General features: G+C 34.7%; 3 protein-coding genes across 3 annotated transcripts; 2 read left to right on the forward strand and 1 right to left on the reverse strand.

Annotated features, from left to right (window-relative positions):
- Window positions 1-4,777: 4,777 nt before the first annotated feature.
- LOC133308811 (uncharacterized) lies at window positions 4,778-8,281 on the forward strand. Its single transcript, XM_061509521.1, has 3 exons — window positions 4,778-5,311; window positions 7,148-7,389; window positions 7,876-8,281. Exons 1-3 carry the CDS (start codon window positions 4,847-4,849, stop codon window positions 8,120-8,122), a joined length of 954 nt encoding a protein of 317 aa, XP_061365505.1. The 5' UTR covers window positions 4,778-4,846; the 3' UTR covers window positions 8,123-8,281.
- A 562-nt stretch (window positions 8,282-8,843) lies between these two features.
- On the reverse strand, window positions 8,844-10,688 carry LOC133308819 (large ribosomal subunit protein eL18y-like). The gene is made up of 5 exons (XM_061509536.1): window positions 10,627-10,688; window positions 10,452-10,541; window positions 10,238-10,366; window positions 9,887-10,069; window positions 8,844-9,219 (listed from the first exon to the last, which is right to left on the reverse strand). Exons 1-5 carry the CDS (start codon window positions 10,627-10,629, stop codon window positions 9,061-9,063), a joined length of 564 nt encoding a protein of 187 aa, XP_061365520.1. The 5' UTR covers window positions 10,630-10,688; the 3' UTR covers window positions 8,844-9,060.
- Window positions 10,689-14,532: 3,844 nt separating this feature from the next.
- LOC133308815 (exocyst complex component SEC15B) lies at window positions 14,533-17,141 on the forward strand. The gene has a single exon (XM_061509527.1). The coding sequence runs from the start codon at window positions 14,621-14,623 to the stop codon at window positions 17,024-17,026; it is 2,406 nt and encodes an 801-aa protein (XP_061365511.1). The 5' UTR covers window positions 14,533-14,620; the 3' UTR covers window positions 17,027-17,141.
- The last annotated feature ends 1,674 nt before the right edge of the window (window positions 17,142-18,815 follow it).

An 18,815-nucleotide genomic window follows, 5' to 3' on the forward strand; every position in this document is an offset into this window, starting at 1 on the left:
TTCTCTGTTTTTTGTTTAGAATACTAAGTATTTCTTAACTGGTGATCTACGACATGCATTAGCAACTGTTATGAAAAAGTAAAACAGTTCACCAAAAAAATGAAAAAGAAAAAAAGTATAGTTATTCATTTAATCAGTAATGTTTGGTAAATCAAGTATATGGTAGGGTTTTCATTCATTGAATGTACACGTTCCTACAGCTTCACTCCTGGCTCCTAGTGGCAGCAACAACATTTCACTGATGATTTTCGTGGAGTTTGCTTTCCTCCTGTTGAGCTTTTGGGCCCTTTTCTGCAATAAAAAACAAAGAAACAAGTCAAATCAAATCAAAGTAGTCACTTTGAGTCTCAGCTCAGCTTCGGTCCGGATCATAATCGTCAAATATTTTTATTAGAATAATATTTTGACGTTACTGCATCTAAATTATTTATATTTATTTTTAAAACGACATCGTCTTGAGATTGAAAAACTAAATAATTATAATTATAAAGATTATAATAATCTTGAAATAAATTAAATTTATAAAAACACCATGATTTTCATCCCAAAATGATGTCGTATCAGGCTTACTCGTATTAGATTTACTGCAGATAACTTATCTGCAGTAGCGGTAGAAAAAACGAACCCTATTTTTATTTCAGAATATCTAACTTAAATTTTTTAATTTAAATTTACTACAATTATCCATTTCTAAATAATCTTAAAATCATTCAAGATGTTTTTGCGGCCTCCTGGACGTACTAATTTGCATCCTGTATGCCTAATTCATGCGATATAAAGCTTTCGCTATCTCTTTGAGTTGCTTTCATTTACTTACTACTTTTAATTTGAAAAAGTTGTACGCTGCGAAGATAAGGAACCAATTTTGTTGTCACTAACAAGTTGATTGATTAGATGGCATCTCATCTTATTAGGGAAAAAGGATCTGCAAAATTACAGGGAGTGTGATTATTTGGCCGATTTGTCACTAATCAACTCAAAAGAGAGTACCACTTGTAGCTTTAATCTAAAAAGGAACCTATTGAAAGAAAAAAAATGAAAAAAAAAAATCTTTATTTGTTGCCCTATCTCTCCGTTGATTTTGTTTGGTTGGTTCTTTTCGAGCAAACCCATACATGCCATAGGGTTGCAGTTGCAGCCTGTGAAATCAGAAAATTGAAAAGCAAATCAAGGATTGGGAAAAGAATATAAAAAGGCAGCAGAAGGATCACAAGTCACAACTAGTTGCGTGGCGCACTTGCTAGAAAACAGGAAATGGGCAGCACAGTAAACATCACAAAAGTTTTCAAACAATAATTTGATTGTTTGCCTTAGGAAAACATTGCACATGTAGTCAAATATGGATAACGACGCATAAGCAGTAAGTACTAGTTCAACACTATTTCAAACTCAACGATAAATATCGATTGTGCTAATCCTTGTCAAATATACTGCTTGTTGCCTTTTGCTGCATTCTGACAAAAACGCCCTCTTGCGACAGTACATGCAGAGACGCAGTGAAGTAGTGGTGTCACAAGGCACTTGTCCTTGTTCAATACTGCAAGTGGTTTGATATCAATCCGAAATGCCATTGAATGACGACCTTCGTTCCCTGTGCACTTTATAACGAAATAGGCTTATATATATACCGTCAAAAACTATTAAGTGGAATTAGCTTTAATAAAACTCCCACCCCTTTATATCACCAGCATAGCTCACTTTATTGGAATATATTTTCTCGGTGAAAATTTCTTAGGCCCCACTGTAAGAAGCACAATATATCTCAAGTGACACTTTTTTACATTCAGATTCTCCAAATTAATCTGAGATGCCTAGCTTATCAGAATTGCGGTCTACGAATGTGTTGAAAAAGGTTCTAATGACATGACTCATTATTGATGGACTCAGAATATATTTTTTCCCTGCTACCCTGGTGTAGCTGGCGCATCCGAAACAGAACATACAACCTTTTTTTAACCAAAAAAAGCCAATTCAATTATTACATTCCTACAGTAGTTTTGCTAAGTATCATAAAACTTGGAAATAGATGATTCTATATATATTCAAAATACTAGTAGAAATCACGTGCAACGCACGTGTTATCATTCTCATTGGAAAATAAATAAATGTTTTTTCATATTTAAAAAATGGGAAATAATACTCTCATGCCACATGAGATACTCTCATTTTCCTACACAAATTCGTTTTTCGTGCCAAATAATTTTTCTTTTCTTTTTTATACAATATGGGACCCACATTTAACTTCTCTCTACTTTTTTTCTCTCCTACCATCCTACAACATAAGAAAAGCAAAACCCTTAGAAAATATCATATCTAAAATGGGAAATGATATACTTATCACCAAAAAAGTTTACCACATTTACAACCAACTTAATCACCGTTAATTTCCGTCAATCGAACGGTCATAATTTATTGGAAATTATTTAGTCGTATTTATTAATTAATAATTAATTTCAGATAAATTCAATAAATTTTAAAGATTGACAAAAATCAACGGTAATAAATTTGTTGTAAAAGTGATAAAAATTTTTAATGGTAAGTATATCCTTCCCCATTTAAAATAATGGAACTTTTAGACATAAAAATCTTAACGATCACTATCAAAGATTCAAAGACATACATTGAAAAATTTATTCAAGATATATCGGCATTACCATGTGATTATTAATTAACGGGCTTTGGTTTCATCCCATCGCAGCAATCATTTTTTGTTTCCTGCAAAGAAAACGACAACTTAGATAATAATAAAAAAATTGGAAACACTGTATTCAATAATTTTCTTTTGTCGGTAGCTTTGCATGATAGGAAATTTTTTCCTGTAACATTATTATTATTTATCCCTTAATTAAAAGCATGTATTGCTTGTAAATAAATTATTTATGAAGAAAACAATTAATAACATCGTGTAAGAGATTCAATATACAAAATGAGATTAAATCAATAGAATACTTCCCCAAAAAAAGGAAATACAATGGGGGGCGAAATATGTAAAGGCCCGACCCGCTTGATCTTCGGTCCAAGAGCCCTTACCTCTTTCAAAGCAAGCTTGGATAGCTAGTTGGAGTACAAATCCAACAGACGCAAGTTGTGTCAGAGTGACATTTCGCCTAGGTACAAGGACAAACCTCGTAAAATTGGCACACCATTTCGGTGAACTAGCGAGGTTGACACTGTCTCCATGAACCAATGGCAAGATGACATAGAGTTAATTCCAGCACAACTTACGATCAAGTCATAACTATAAAGGAAATGACACAACACATTCTGTAGAGGTTACTCTGACCAAACCAATTGAAAGTCATAACTACAAAGGAAATGACACAACACATTCTGTAGAGGTTACCTAGACTACAAAGTAGGTCCCTCTAATATTATAAATATAATGACTCTATATTTAGGTACTTATCTTTTCCATACACTAATCTATTGGTTCAATAATTAATTTGAGAGCGAAGTGTCTTATAAATTCTAAAGATGTATTTAGTGAGAATCGAATTCGTATTCTCTCTCTAGTTACTTAGCATGTATTGTCAATTTAGCTACACTAATTGAATTTCCAAATTTGTTCCTGTTTTAACATGTCCTATGACCATCCTAAATGTATTAACATGCCCTCATGACCGATGTTAGTTGGTCGCGCTTTATTCTTGGTTAATTGTTGCGCTTTATACGGCACTTTTACTGGGCTGCCACGGTGCCACTGTCTGGGGCCCATACAATTTGGCCAACCTTTTGTGAAATCTATCGAACATGTCAATGGGCTGGGCTGGTAGTATTTCAAACCCTAGGAAGTTGATTTAAGTCTATGCTTGGAACCAAAAAAATTTATTATTTACTGGGCTTAAGAATATTAAGGACACCAACCAAAAGTCAAAAAGAAAGGCGGAACATATAAATACGGCATCGGATATAAAAGTGCAATAATTATTGGGTTTTATTAATATCATGTTAAATGAGATAAGTTATCTCATGTCATAGAGATAAATTTGGAGGCTCCATCACCTGAAGAAAAAAAAAGGTGGCACAATTATCGAAGAATGTGTATGAGATAAATTTATCACAAGTAGCATAAGAGTAGTTTTTCCCATAATTATTAGGAGAATAATATTTTCAATATTTTTTATAGTAAGCACTCGATACATTATTATTTTTTTGGGTAAATATACATTACTTAATAAAGAAGAAAAAAAGTAACCCACTATTCACTAATACCATTTATTCTCCCCCTCCTTTATTATTAATTAGAGAATCATTGAATGTTTTGTTCAAGGGTTTAATTTTATTCTTATAATAAGAAATAAAATTATCTCATATACATACATAAAAATATATAAAATTTATGTAAACGAACGTGAATAAAAAAGAGAAAAAATTATAGATTTAAATATATATAGATAGATTTGAAGTTTGACACCTCATCTGAGAGTCGTTAGATCAAAAAAGATCAACGACTCTGATTTATAAGCATGTGACACCATTGATCCTGTTCAATCTAACGACTCTCAAATGAGGTGTCAAACTTAAAATTTGACACCGATGTCAAAGGATCCTATCATATATATATATATATATATATATATATATATATATATATATATAATAAAATTATCTCTACAATATCATAAACAATAAATCCTTGTTTAAATAAGGAAAGTGAATTGAAAGTTCCGTCCTCACTTTTGTTTTCAGAAGAAAAAGGACAAATTCTCTTACCAATAATACAATTAATAACCTTTAATTCCTTATCATAAATAAAAGTTGAGCAGAAGAGTACGACTATAACAAGGTTGGCAAGGGGGTGTAGTTACAAAATATCGAAGTTGAAAGTTAAGAGGCTGGAAAAAAAATGGAGAATATAGAGCATACAATGGTGAGCACGAATGGAATAGAAATGCACGTGGCATCAATTGGGTCCGGCCCAGTGATACTATTCCTCCATGGTTTCCCTGAGCTTTGGTATTCTTGGCGTCATCAGCTTCTGTCACTCTCCGCCCTCGGCTACCGCGCCATCGCCCCTGACCTCCGCGGCTACGGCGACAGCGACGCGCCGGCCTCTGCTTCTTCGTACACGGCCCTACACATCGTAGGTGACCTCGTGGGACTCCTCGATGCTCTGGGTATTGAGCAAGTGTTTTTGGTGGGCCATGACTGGGGAGCTGTTATGGCCTGGTATTTCTGCTTGTTAAGGCCTGATCGTGTTAAGGCCTTGGTCAACATGAGTGTGGTTTTCTACCCCAGGAACCCTAAGAGAAAGCCCATAGAGAGCTTGAGGTCTTTGATGGGTGATGATTACTATATCTGCAGGTTTCAGGTAAATTCACCTCCTCTTTTTTATTTTTTTTAACATGAATTGAGCACATGACCTAATATAATCTAAGTACCGGTTTATTCACCTCCTCTTCTTTGAGCTAATTGCTTATCATTTTTCCCTTTATTTGCCATTATTGTTGAAATCAACTACCCTAGTAACACAGTAATTCATAGTTAACCATTAGAATGTTTGCCTTTTAGGTGGTTCTGGTTATTGATGACATTTAGTTAACCTTTTTTGCCTGTCCTCAAGAATCATCATTAGTTTGATTTCACATTTATTCTGGTGAAATTCGTAGTTATCAAATGCGGATTGCGGCGTGTCGCGGCCAACCCCGAAAAACGCTATAGCGGATTGCGTTTGCGGAAATAGCGGAATAGATATATGACAGAAATAATGACAAAAAGAAACATTTTTCAAAGGCAGAGATAGCAAAAGTGACAGAGAGAGACGCGGATAGACTAAAAAACTCTTAAAAATTTTCTGTTACACATTTAAATATAAGACAAAATTGACATTTTGCCTTATGACAGCAATTTGGCTGCAAATGAGATCGCAATGGCCGTTATTGCGTTCTGATTTGGCGCGGCGCGGTTTCTTGCGGCAAGGCACCGCAACGCCCATACGGCGCGGCTCGCGGCGCTATTGCAGCGCAATTAACTACTATGGTGAAATTAACTTGCTCCCTTGCTCAAATCTCAAAATGTCACCTTTGTTTTAATAATGCATCACTTTTAGTTTGGTACGTCTCCCTCCCACTTGACAATTTGACGTTTACATTACCGGCATGTGACATTAATTTCTCTTTGAAAAACTCTAGTGTGCGAGCTTAAGTTCTTGGAATTAACAATTTGTAACATAATAAAATATTGTTATGTTCACCAGTATGTTAATAATGTGTCCATACTTTATGAGCTTAGTGCATACAAATTGCATACACTAAGTTTTTGCAAAGAATCTCTCTTATTTTTCAATTTTTCAATTTTAGTCTCTCCATGTTATGTGTAGAATGTTGTTATTAGTGTAATTGCACTTTGAATATGTAAGAATCTCTCAAAATTCGGTCTGAATATAAGACAAATTATACGTTGTCTGCTTTGGTGAGTTAATTTGGCAAGTTCCTTGCTTGGTTAATAAATTAAAAACTCTGCTGTAAGTAGAAAGATCGTGTAATGCTCTGCTCTTGTATGAATTCTTCTTCCTTCCTTTAACGTCAAAGCAATAACTGTAGTAGTATGATATGTGGTTCATCTTCATTCGGTTTTCAAATATAATCTGTCTTACAGCAAAAGGAATGGCACATTAGTAATATGTGCTCAACATGAGGGAAGTCCATTTTTTTATTGGTATCTTTTCTCTTTCCTATGTTCACAGCTCGTTTTAGTTCTTTTTCCCTTTATTTAATTTCTCAATATTTATTTATTTTTGTTTTCTGTCCATCTTTTCTTGCTTCTTATTTGGATTCGTTGACCCTTGACCCCAACTATTTTGTGATAAAGGTGATGTCAATGTTCACGTATCAGTGTCAGACTGTCAGTTAACAATGCTAATCAAATATTATGTGTAGTCCATTGTATGTGTGTGTGAGAGAGTCTGTGTGTGCATCCTTGCCTCTCAACTTCTCTTCTTCCTCTCTTCTTTTTTGACTCTCACAATAATAGTTGCTTCCTAATACAAGCTTCTGAATCAATTTCTGGTTTACTTTGAACGGTACCTATCCAATTCAATGTTGTTCACAAGTTTCAAAGATATATATGTTGTATGGTAGTAGTTGATAGTTTCAATGTTATATATGTCAAGTTAATATCTAGTGTTTGGTATTTGGTTGTCCTGCAGAAACCTGGGGAGGCTGAAGAAGAGTTTGCCCGTGCTGGTACAGTTAGAATAATAAAGACATTTCTTGCATCTCGCGATCCTCGTCCACCTTGTGTGCCTAAGGAGATAGGATTTGGGGGTTCACGTAACACTCCTACTACTTTACCTTCGTGGCTGTCTGAAGAAGATGTCAATTATTATGCCAGCAAATTTAACAAGAAAGGCTTCACTGGTGGGTTAAACTACTATCGCGCTCTGGACCAGTAAGTTTCTTCTAATTCGTTGTTTGAAACATTGCTATACATATTGTAATGCAACCCCTTTTTTTGCGTATGAAACTATAAATTCTTATTTTAAGTAAGAGTTAATTTTTTCTTTGATGCAAATCATTGCCCCAAATCAATTGTACCACATGATAATTCTATTTTTTTTATACCTCAAATTTCTTATACTTTTTTTCTTTAGGCCCATAAATTCCTTATGCGGGAACTGATTATGTGTAAAATGTTCCTAATGATTAAATGTTTAACAGTATTTAGCATGAAAAAAGGGGCACGTCTGGAATAACTTCCATATGTTACTTTTGACGAAGTAATTGAACCAGCCTTATACTGCTGTATGTATGTATCAATAAAAGAAGTTCAGAGTAGAAGTTTTCATTTGCAAAGAGATGAGATTATTTTTAGTTTTGCTTGTTTATTTTGGTGAAGTATGTGGATGTATAATCGGGTAAATTTTGCTGTCTGCAGAACCTGGGAGCTCACTGCACCGTGGACTGGAGTACAGATCAAAGTACCGGTCAAGTTTATTGTGGGAGACCTGGACATTACATACAACACTCCAGGTGCAAAGGATTATATGCATAATGGTGGCTTTAAGAGAGTAGTGCCATACTTGCAAGAAATGGTTGTGATGGAAGGAGTAGCTCACTTTCTAAATCAGGAAAGACCAGAAGAGATCAGCGCGCACATATACGATTTCATCAAGAAGTTTTAACCTACATTATACTTCAGAAGTAGAATACAAGTCATGAATAATTTCTACTTTGGATTGCAATGTTCTATACGCTTTTATGAGTGTCAAGTCTGCACAATCTCTGGCGTAAAAGCAAGGATTTCTTTGGCTTAATTTGGCTTTTATAAGAAGCAAACTTAATGCGTTTAACTAAAGTCTACCCTTCCTTGTGCCTAATCCTTTGAATCACTCCCAGGCCCAGCTAACAAGTGGTAGATCTCCTCCGATCTCTCTTTTGAGTAGATGCTAATATTTTTTTCTGAAATGTTTTATGATTAGATATTGCTGGCGTTCTAACTTCAAGTAATAATTTGGTAAAATCACATTGGCTTAAAATAGGCAGCAAATCAGCATAAAAATTCTTATTGTTAAAACGAAAGTAATATATTATCAAAAAAAAAAAAAAAAACGAAAGTAATAGGTATTCCCATCTTCGCTAAGGCTCTCACTCTCAATTCGGAATCGAGACTTACCTAATACATCACAAGACAACGTAAATAGAGAAACCACAACAAAATACAAGATATAAAGGGATCGATAATAGTATAACGAATTTCCCTAGGCAATCTATGAATGATGAATACTTGAAACCCCCAAGAAGGATCCCTATTTTCATTTTTATATTTTGTCCTGTTTCCCAAGACATCATAAAATACGACGGTTGAAAGCCGAAAAATAGAATAAATCGTTTTACAATTACACGTAGTAGAATAAAAGCCGTTCATTAATCCTCTCAAAGTTCATCATAACGTTTGTGGTAAAACAAAATTGTTCAGGGAGGGAGCTTCATTCTTTTTCCCTTGGATAGAAGGAAAAATAAAAACTAGAATTGATAAATTGTTCCAACATAAAAAGGGAGAAAACAATACAGAAATATCATAAGATAAAAGGAAAGGTCCTCCATGTTTGAGCTCAAGAACTCAAACTCTAAAGCCTCTGCTATTCCTACGTCCTCTGGCCCGCTCAAATTTTCGTCCATTTGCACGTACATAGGGCTTGGAGTGGCTATGGGGCACACCAGGAGCTGGTCCAAAGTGCTTGACAGCCTCACGGGCATTCTTAGGCCCTCTAAGAAGAACCTGAAACATTATTTCAAAAAAAAAATATCATGCTTCAGAGCTAAGCAAATTTTTAACAATTTCCCAACCGCAGGGAAGAAATGAACGTTCCAGTATTATTTTCTTCTTCCTCCTACAACTGTGATATTATAAACAAGAGAACTAGGCCCCCAAACCCACACAACAATTGACAACATTGATCCAACTTTACCATACTAGATTGGTATGAAAGTGGATTAGCCGAATAAAGGTTAGAAACAGAAAGTACAATGGTTACGGTGCAATAATATAAAAAAGAAGAGAACAAAATTAAGTATCATCCTTGTCCTCCTTCTGAACAAGATGAAATATAAGATAAAAAGTAGACTCAGTATACATTTATCATACAATTGATTTTTACATTAACAAAGATAAGGAGCCTATAAGGTAGCAAGATAAACATGATTGTCAGGCAAGTGTAAACAAAGTAACTCATTCAAGGGCTAGCGAGAGGTGCAAGGGATGAGAAAACTCAAAATTTGTTACTTGCTCAGACATAAAACATATATATAAATTTCATTAACCAGGGCCATTCTCGTATTTTGTTCACATAAGCCAACATCACAAACAACTAGAAGTACAGCAATTTATACAGAGCCATACCTCATAAGTTACAGTAAACAGACAAGAGTGGCATTAAATTCCATACCGTGTTCTGACCCAGGGGAGCTCTAAGAGCGAGTTGATCAAAGGTGAGGCATTCCCCACCAGCTTTCTCAATTCTGGCTCTGGCAGTTTCTGTGAACCTCAGGGCAGTCACCTTTAGAGGTGGCACTTCGTGAACCCTAATGTCATCAGTCACGGCCCCAACAATTACAGCTATCTTATCCTCCTAATGCATGAAAACGAAATCAAGATAAATCCAAAACAAATAAAAACTTCAAATTAACACATTGATTATTTCAATTATCATTTCAAATGCTAAAAGTTCTCTCTTCTTTTGTCAAATTGTACATTAAAAATTAATAAATGGAACGAATAAAGAAAAGAGATAGGTTACCTTTCCCTTCGTGTAACGAATCAATCTAGAGAGGGAGAGAGGAGGCTTGTTGACTTTGCTCATGAAAAGGCGCTTGAGAACGACGGCATTGAAATTACTCTCAGTCCTCCGAACAAGAAAACGGTAGAGCTGAAAATAGAAGAAACAATGAATGCTTATCAAATACAAAACCCTAATTCAGAGTCACAGAAAATAGTAGAATAGAAGAAGTTACCTTGACAAGGAGCTTGAGGTAAATATCATTAGATTTGGGGGCGGTTCGCTTTGTCTTCTTGGACTTGCCTCCTGCCTTCAAATCGATTCCCTGCAATTCAATTCAATTCAAAAAAAAGTGAGATAAACCGTCGAAGGATTTGGGTTCCGCCGTTGAGGTTCAGAGGACAACATACCATTGTGGATGGAGCTGCCTCCTGCTGCTGCTGCACAAGCCAAGCGAGAGAATGAAAGTAGGGTTTTGTTTTAGGGTTAAATGAATTTATTTGGTATTTTTCGCAGCAATTGAAAACCCGAATCAACTCGGATCACATCCGTGACCCGTTTTTTTTTTAAAAAAAAAAATAGCATTGCTATTTGGCACGGTATTTCTTTTAATTAGATAATATTTATTAATTAATTATTAATTATCAATAAATTATAACTGTTAGATTGACAAAAATCAACAATTAAAATCTAGTAGTAAAAAAATAGTGTTAAGCATAACATATCCCATATAAAATTATACAATAGTGAGTTATTACCAGTGTTATTAAAACCGGCCCGGCCCGGCCGGTCCGACCGGTTGGCCCGGAAACCGGTCCGGTTTCAATATTGGACCGTTTAAGCATTTGACCCGGTATCAACCCGGTGACCCGGTCATAAACCGCGGTTGAACCGGTGTAAACCGGTACCGGTTTTACCTTTAAACCGGTTTTTTAAAATAAGTTACAAAATATTCCAATTTTTGCGCCAGGTGGGAATCGAACCCGACCCTTTGATGTGAGGAGCGCACCTTCAAACCACTACACTATCATTACCTGTTGAATATAATACACCATTTAATATACTTATTATATAACTATTAAGTTAATAGAATTATTTCAAAAATTGCATCTAAGAGGAATCGAACCCCTTACATTGAGGATAGGCAATATAATAATTACCACTAGACTACATCAGGTTATTGTTTGAATTGCACCATTTAAAATATTTATTATATAATTAAGTATAAAATATAAATTTATATATATACCCGGTTCATGCGGTTCAACCAGTGACCCACCGGTTGAACCATTGACCCAGTGACCCGGTACCTCGACCGGGTCAATGACCGGTCCGGTTCTAATAACATTGGTTATTACATTTCACATAACCAATCATTGTTTCGGAAATTAAGATAGGGAAATGATATACTTACCACTAAAAAAGTTTACAACATTTACAACTAACTTAATCACCATGTCAATCTAACGATTATAATTTATTGAAAATTATTGGGTCGTATTTATTAATTAATTATTAATACCCAATAAATTATAATCGTTAGATTGACGGAAATCAACGGTGATTAGATTGGTTGTAAAGGTGGTAAATTTTTTTGGTGATAAGTATATCCTGCCCCATTAAAATATAAAAAAATAGTTTTAGAAGGAAATGAGTAACTCATAAAATCAATAGATATTTGAACTTCTATTTGCATCCGCACAATTTAACTTTTTTTAATACAAATTTTCATCATCTTATTTTTATAATATATATTAATGTTTATTATGTTATAGAATAAAATTTTATCTCTTACAAATATATAAAAGCATGTGGGATCCATATGGGATAATGTGAAAAAAAATAAAAATACAAGTCCGTATACTTTTATTTGTGAAAAAAAAAAAAGCTTTTTCTGTGCATCGAATGTATAAATATTTCTTCCAAAAAAAAAGAAAGAAACAAGCTGGAATCAAAGGAAAATAGCCAAAATCATTTGGATTCAAATATGATTAAATTTTTCTTATTTGGCAAAGAGGAGCGTTGACTTGGGTGTTACCGTAACACTCAAAAAAAATTATGCAAAAGATAAAATTATTTTTTATAATATGAAAATTATTAATCATATATATATATATATATATATATATATATTTGGTCTTTACAAATTCTTATTCATTTGGATTATAAACCTTAATAATTTAATGTTTTAATAATTAAAAATCATAGAGACTAATACTTTATAAAAATAGGGATCAATATCATCATAAGTAAAAACTATGAACACTAAAATAAAAAAAATGAGTGCAAAAATAAAAAAGGATTAATATATAACACCATTTGAGTGTTTTGTTAAGAAAAGTTAATCTGCCAAGAAAGGTGGCATAGTTGGCTAAAAGTTTGGGGTGGGTTCAAACCTTGCTGGCTGTTGTGAGGAATATCAATATGTATGTTTTCACTGAAACTTTTTGTATCCAAAAAATAAAAAAATTAAACTTTGTCACACTTTAAAATAAATGAATTAGTATTTAGTTATAATTTTTACTTATATATTATTGATCTTAGACCTCTATGAAAAACTTTTAGTGAGGAATATTAATACGTCTCACCTCACTTAAAACTTTTTGTATCCAAAAAATAAAAATAAAAATTAAACTTTGTCACACTTTTAGAAAATGAATTAGTAGTAATACAAAAAAAGAAAGAAAATGAATTAGTATTTAGCTTTAATTTTTACTTATATATTATTGATCTTAGACCTCTATGAAAAACTTGATTTGCTTGAATTAATATTATTGTCACACTTAAGTACCACTTAACTTTGTTATGTAAGAAGCAGCCAGGACCTACCACCACCGAAGGAGATTGTGCAAACTGTGAAGAATAATAAGTATACAGATATTGCCAGAAAGGAGGGATAAGGGCGTGATATAAACTGAGAGGCGAAAAACGTTGATCAAGTAAGCTGCCAACTGGCTCATGATCAATCATGACAGGCAACAGTCAGTCATTTGTCATTGAGGAATGATTCATTAATGAGTTATTTATTCTTTTATAACAAGTCTTGATAAAGAAAGATATGATGTTACTTGCACTCGGGGTTTAAAATTAATGTCAGATACTATTAATATTGATTTAATTTTATTATTTTTGAATTAAACTTAAATTAATAATTATAAAATAATATAAAGTGAGAGTCATAAATTGAATTTTGTTTGGATAATAATAAAATTGATTGTAAGAGGTGGTAAGAAAAAATAAATAAATTTAACCCATCATCCCCTAATTTTAACTTCAATCAATAAATTTAAGTATTTAACCATATACAATATTTTAAATGAAGACATTAATATGATTTAACCCTATCATAACTCCGGAAAATAAAATCTTATTGCAAAAACATAGTTTCATGCTCTTTAACTTGTTTCTTTTTAATATTATATTGTTTTAGAAAAATAATAGCAATCGAGCAGAGCGAAATCAGAATTTTATAATTTAGATTGGTGGAGTTGGTGCACCCACTGACCCACCACCATATGTAGTTACAAATGAGCATAGGTGTCTTTTTTTTTCGAATACAGAACAAATGTGTCTTTTATTATTTAAAACACATTCGTAATTTTTACATTGAGGGCTTGTTTAGTACATAGTATAAGATAAAGCTTGATAGTATAAGACCTGATAGTATAAGATTTGGTTGAATTTTAATACTATCCAGCATTTGACACGATATTTATAAAATAATATATTATATAAGATAATATCATATAGTACTTGGTAATGATTGTGTAATATTATATATAATAAAAATAAATATTTTTAATAAAAATATCTTATAGCAAAGAATTTATATAATTTTTAAAAAAATATCATATGATATTAATTTTAATAAAAATTTATTAATCAGTCCAAAATATAAATTAATTTTTATAAAAATAAAAATATTCAATATTTTAAAAATTAATATATCGAAAAATTTATTTTTATTTTAATAGATTAATATTAAAATAATATATTAATTTTTGAGAATTACATTAGTCAACGATGTTAATACATCAATCTCTTATCAGACCTTATTTTTCACATTTAGGCCGGATTAAGTTATACATCGTTTTGATGTATTAAGGGTATAAGCTTATATTATACGATGGTCACACCAAACAACTGAAAATGTCATAACATATAGTATAAGCTTATACTATCATGCCTTATACCTCACACGAAACAGATCGTCAAAGTCTGAAATTTCCTGAATTAAATTTTTTTCGTTCTTTGAGTTAATTACTAATATACCCTCTGAAGCTGATGGAAAGCCGAAGACTAGCAGAAGTTGAGTTCCGACGACTCTTCGAAAAATGAGCGTACGGCATTTCAATTTTCTCATAAATCCCTAAATTTCCTGCTCCTGCCACGGCGACATCAACTATGCACTCGTCCAAACCCCTGCGCCGGAAAATTGTTCCGGCGAACGGCGATGACTCCGCGGACAAACTGGATCAGCTCCTTCTCTCCTCCGCCATCTGCAACAACGAGGACTTAGGGCCCTTCATCCGCAAGGCTTTCGCTTCCGGCAAGCCGGAGACGCTCCACCACCACCTCCGGCACTTCGCTCGCTCCAAAGAGTCGGAGATCGAAGAGGTCTGCAAGGCGCACTACCAGGACTTCATCCTCGCCGTCGATGACCTCCGATCCCTCCTCTCCGACGTCGATTCCCTCAAGTCATCCCTCTCCGACTCCAACTCCAAGCTTCAGTCCGTCGCTCGCCCGCTCCTCTCCTCCCTCGACGCCTTCGTCGAAACGCGAAACGTCTCGAAGAACATCAACCTCGCCATCGAATCGGTCCGAACATGCGTTCAGCTGATGGAAGTTTGCTCCCGCGCTAACCGTCACCTTTCCGGTGACAATTTCTACATGGCGCTGAAGTGCGTTGACGCGATCGAGAGGGAGTACTTGGACAAAACGCCGTCGTCGACGTTGAAGACGATGTTGGAGAAGAAGATTCCAGATATTCGCTCGCACATAGAGAGGAAGGTGAACAAGGAGTTCGGGGACTGGCTGGTGGAGATCCGTGTGGTGAGTCGCAATTTGGGGCAATTGGCCATTGGTCAAGCTTCGTCAGCGAGGCAGAGAGAAGAGGATCTCAGAATTAAGCAGCGGCAAGCTGAGGAGCAGAGTAGGCTCAGCGTGAGGGACTGCATTTATGCTTTGGAGGAAGAGGATGACGATGAAGATGGAATCTCCGGTGGCGGTGGGATTGGTGAGGATGGTTACGGTAACGGTGGATTTGATTTGACTCCGTTGTACAAAGCTTACCATATTCACCAGACTTTAGGATTAGAAGATCGGTTTAAGAAGTATTATTTTGAAAACCGAAAGCTTCAGTTGACTTCGGACTTCCAGGTATCTTCGATGACGCCTTTTCTTGAATCCCATCAAACCTTCTTTGCACAAATTGCGGGTTTCTTTGTGGTGGAGGATCGGGTATTGAGGACTGGGGGTGGTTTGATATCGAAAATGGAAGTTGAGAATTTGTGGGAGATTGCTGTTAGCAAAATGTGTTCTGTGTTAGAGGATCAGTTCTCCAGAATGCAAACTGCTAATCATCTCTTGCTGATTAAGGACTATGTGAGTCTGTTGGGAGTTACTCTGCGGAGATATGGGTATCACATTGATGCATTGCTTGATGTTTTGAGCAAACATAGGGATAAATACCATGAGTTGCTGTTGTCTGACTGTAGGAAGCAGATAGCTGAGGCACTTGCTGCTGATAAGTTTGAACAGATGTTGATGAAGAAAGAGTATGAGTATTCCATGAATGTTCTTTCTTTTCAAATACAAACATCAGATATCACACCTGCTTTTCCTTATGTTGCACCATTTTCATCCACCGTGCCGGATTGTTGTCGAATTGTGCGGTCCTTCATTGAGGATTCTGTGAGTTTTATGTCATATGGCGGGCATCTTGAGTTCTATGAAGTTGTTAAGAAATATTTAGACAGGCTTTTGAACGAGGTTCTGGACGAAGCTTTGTTAAAGCTTATTAATGCATCAGTTAATGGTGTCTCCCAGGCAATGCAGGTAGCAGCAAATATGGCTGTATTCGAGCGTGCATGTGATTTTTTCTTTCGCCATGCGGCACAGCTTTCAGGGGTTCCCTTGAGAATGGTAGAGAGAAGCAGAAGGCAGTTCCCTCTGAGAAAAGCTCGTGATGCTGCAGAAGAGATGCTCTCTGGGCTACTCAAAGCAAAAATTGATGGATTTATGACCTTGATTGAGAATGTAAATTGGATGACTGATGAGCCACCTCAGAGTGGAAATGAATACGTAAATGAGGTTATAATTTATTTGGAAATTTTGGTTTCAACTGCTCAACAGATACTGCCACCTCATGTCCTTAAAAGAGTTCTACAGGAAGTTCTTTCTCACATATCGGAGAAGATAGTTGGGACTTTAGTTAGTGATTTTGTTAAGAGGTTTAATGTGAATGCTGTTACTGGAATTGATGTAGACATCCGGCTCTTAGAATCATTTGCTGAAAATCAAGGGGGCCTTTTCGCTGATGGGGATGTTGATCAGTTGAAAACAGCACTTTCTGAGTCAAGGCAATTGATTAATTTGCTATTAAGCAATCATCCGGAGAACTTCCTGAATCCTGTGATAAGAGAGAGGAGTTACAATACTTTGGACCACAAGAAAGTGGCGATCGTTTCTGAAAAGTTGAGGGATCCTTCGGATCGGCTCTTTGGAACCTTTGGTAGTCGTGGGGCCAGGCAGAATCCAAAAAAGAAATCACTGGATGTATTGATAAAAAGACTTAAGGATGTTAGCTGATTAAGCTTGTAGCTGTATGTAAGGTCCTTTTTCTTGTTTTGTCTTTGGTTCCATTTTGACTCTGAATTATTTAATAGCAAGAGTTGTTGATAAAATTATTTGGTTAAGGGCAGCCTATCACTGTCTTCCAATTGCAATTTGAGATTTTCCAATATTTGTTTGAAATGAATGATTGTTATGTTCATTTTTTTTATTTGATTTAAATACTTTAATATCATGTTATTATATCTGCTATGAATTCTCACTTTGGCTTCATCAGTATGTTTTTGAAACCATAATCTGACTCTATCCTATTAGACTTCTGCTTGCTAAAAGGATGTCTTCAATGTGTAGCATGATGCATGTTTTATGTGTAGCTGCTTGTGTTTATTCAACTTTCACGGATCCAGGTCTATAGCTCCTGCTAACTTACCTCATATATTGATATATGGATATATCATAATCAACTTTGACATTTGTGCCTTTATTAAACAACCTTAATCTTGTATTGCGCTGCCTAGTTTGGCTGTAAATAATTTTATCTGAAAAATGAAAATTTTATCATCTTCTGACCTGTTGCTTCTTCACATTTAGCCAATTATTAATGAGGGTTGAGATTACTGAAGAGACATTGATCCGCGCTTTGAGCTTTCTAAGACCTGATTGATTACCTTAGCCCTTAGGTCGTGAAATTGGAATGAGGTTACTTTTCCACTTGTGTTGTTATGATTGTAGGTTGTTAGTCATGTATTTTACTGATATGAATGGGTTAATTTTGATAACATTTGGGCTGTAAACAGTTGATATTGCAGGTAAATGGGCCAAAAGAGAATTAAAATGGCCCAAGTAAAAAAGAAGGTAAAAAGAAAAGTGGTTGTAGGTTATTACACGTTTCTTTCTATTTTACTGTAAAAAAATAGGGAAAGCTACGTGGATGAACTGTGAGCTGGAACAAGTCTGAACCTTGGATAAAGCTTAATTGGACGGACAGCACTGCATGTTGGATCTATTTTAGTTTTTTTAGTTAAATACATATTATTAGTTTTTCGTAAGATAGAGTTGGCTGTAAAAAAAAGAAGTTAGATTTTTCATAAAGTTTTTTTTTTCAATTTTTTGAAAGTTGAGTGCATATGTTCTTCCAATTCTTGACTTCGAAGAATGCTGACAACAAAGCTTCGTGGGAAGGAATCAAGGACCTAGCTGCATGCAAGCTTGAATCTGCACTTTATGATTAGTTATAGCTTTTAGAACCTTTGTTAATTCTGGATAATTGGTCTGTACCTTTACTTTTGTCCTTCTTATTTTGTTAATTTTGGTAGAAGTATTTCACAATCTTTAGTTTGTTCTTTGTTAATATGGGTTGCTAAATTATTTATTTGGGATTCAAGATGATTGGGTGATTCTTTATATTTTTGAACAATGTGATGTGTTCTTTAATCTCATTTGATTAGCAAGATTCTGATTTAAAATTTCAAGAAAACCATGGGAATGGATCTTGGAACATTTCTAGCATAATTGTGATCGGGAAATCAGGTTATGTTCTTTTGCTAATTAAACCCTTGAGGTTAGGGATAACCCAAGGAGGTTTTTGAAATCACTATTGAAGATTTAAAAGACCTTGGGAAAGGTTTCTTTTGAGGAACAAATCTGGAACTGGGAAGTTCTAGTTAAAATAGCCAGCAGTTCAAATTCTGTGATTAAAGTTTCATAGCAGTGGTAAAACGTAGTGATGCGAAATTCTCTGGAAAATCCATGATTCAAGAATTTCAGTACCTTACAATGGTTGCATTTGTTAATTAGATATTTCTGC

The sequence above is a fragment of the Gastrolobium bilobum genome, unplaced genomic scaffold (genome assembly GCF_033153095.1).
Source record: "Gastrolobium bilobum isolate Gb01-03AN ecotype WA unplaced genomic scaffold, APGP_CSIRO_Gbil_v1 utg15473, whole genome shotgun sequence".
NCBI lineage: Eukaryota > Viridiplantae > Streptophyta > Magnoliopsida > Fabales > Fabaceae > Gastrolobium > Gastrolobium bilobum.

Excerpts from the sequence above, each read along its gene's own strand:
- LOC133308819 (XM_061509536.1), bottom strand. Across the intron at positions 10,367-10,451 it reads ACCTCAAGCTCCTTGTCAAG|CTCTACCGTTTTCTTGTTCG; the intron begins GTAACTTCTTCT and ends TTCTATTTTCAG. Across the intron at positions 10,070-10,237 it reads TTCGTTACACGAAGGGAAAG|GAGGATAAGATAGCTGTAAT; the intron begins GTAACCTATCTC and ends TTCATGCATTAG.
- LOC133308811 (XM_061509521.1), top strand. The coding sequence starts at position 4,847 with ATGGAGAATATAGAGCATACAATGGTGAGCACGAATGGAATAGAAATG. Across the intron at positions 5,312-7,147 it reads ACTATATCTGCAGGTTTCAG|AAACCTGGGGAGGCTGAAGA; the intron begins GTAAATTCACCT and ends GTTGTCCTGCAG. Across the intron at positions 7,390-7,875 it reads TACTATCGCGCTCTGGACCA|AACCTGGGAGCTCACTGCAC; the intron begins GTAAGTTTCTTC and ends TGCTGTCTGCAG.
- LOC133308815 (XM_061509527.1), top strand. The coding sequence starts at position 14,621 with ATGCACTCGTCCAAACCCCTGCGCCGGAAAATTGTTCCGGCGAACGGC.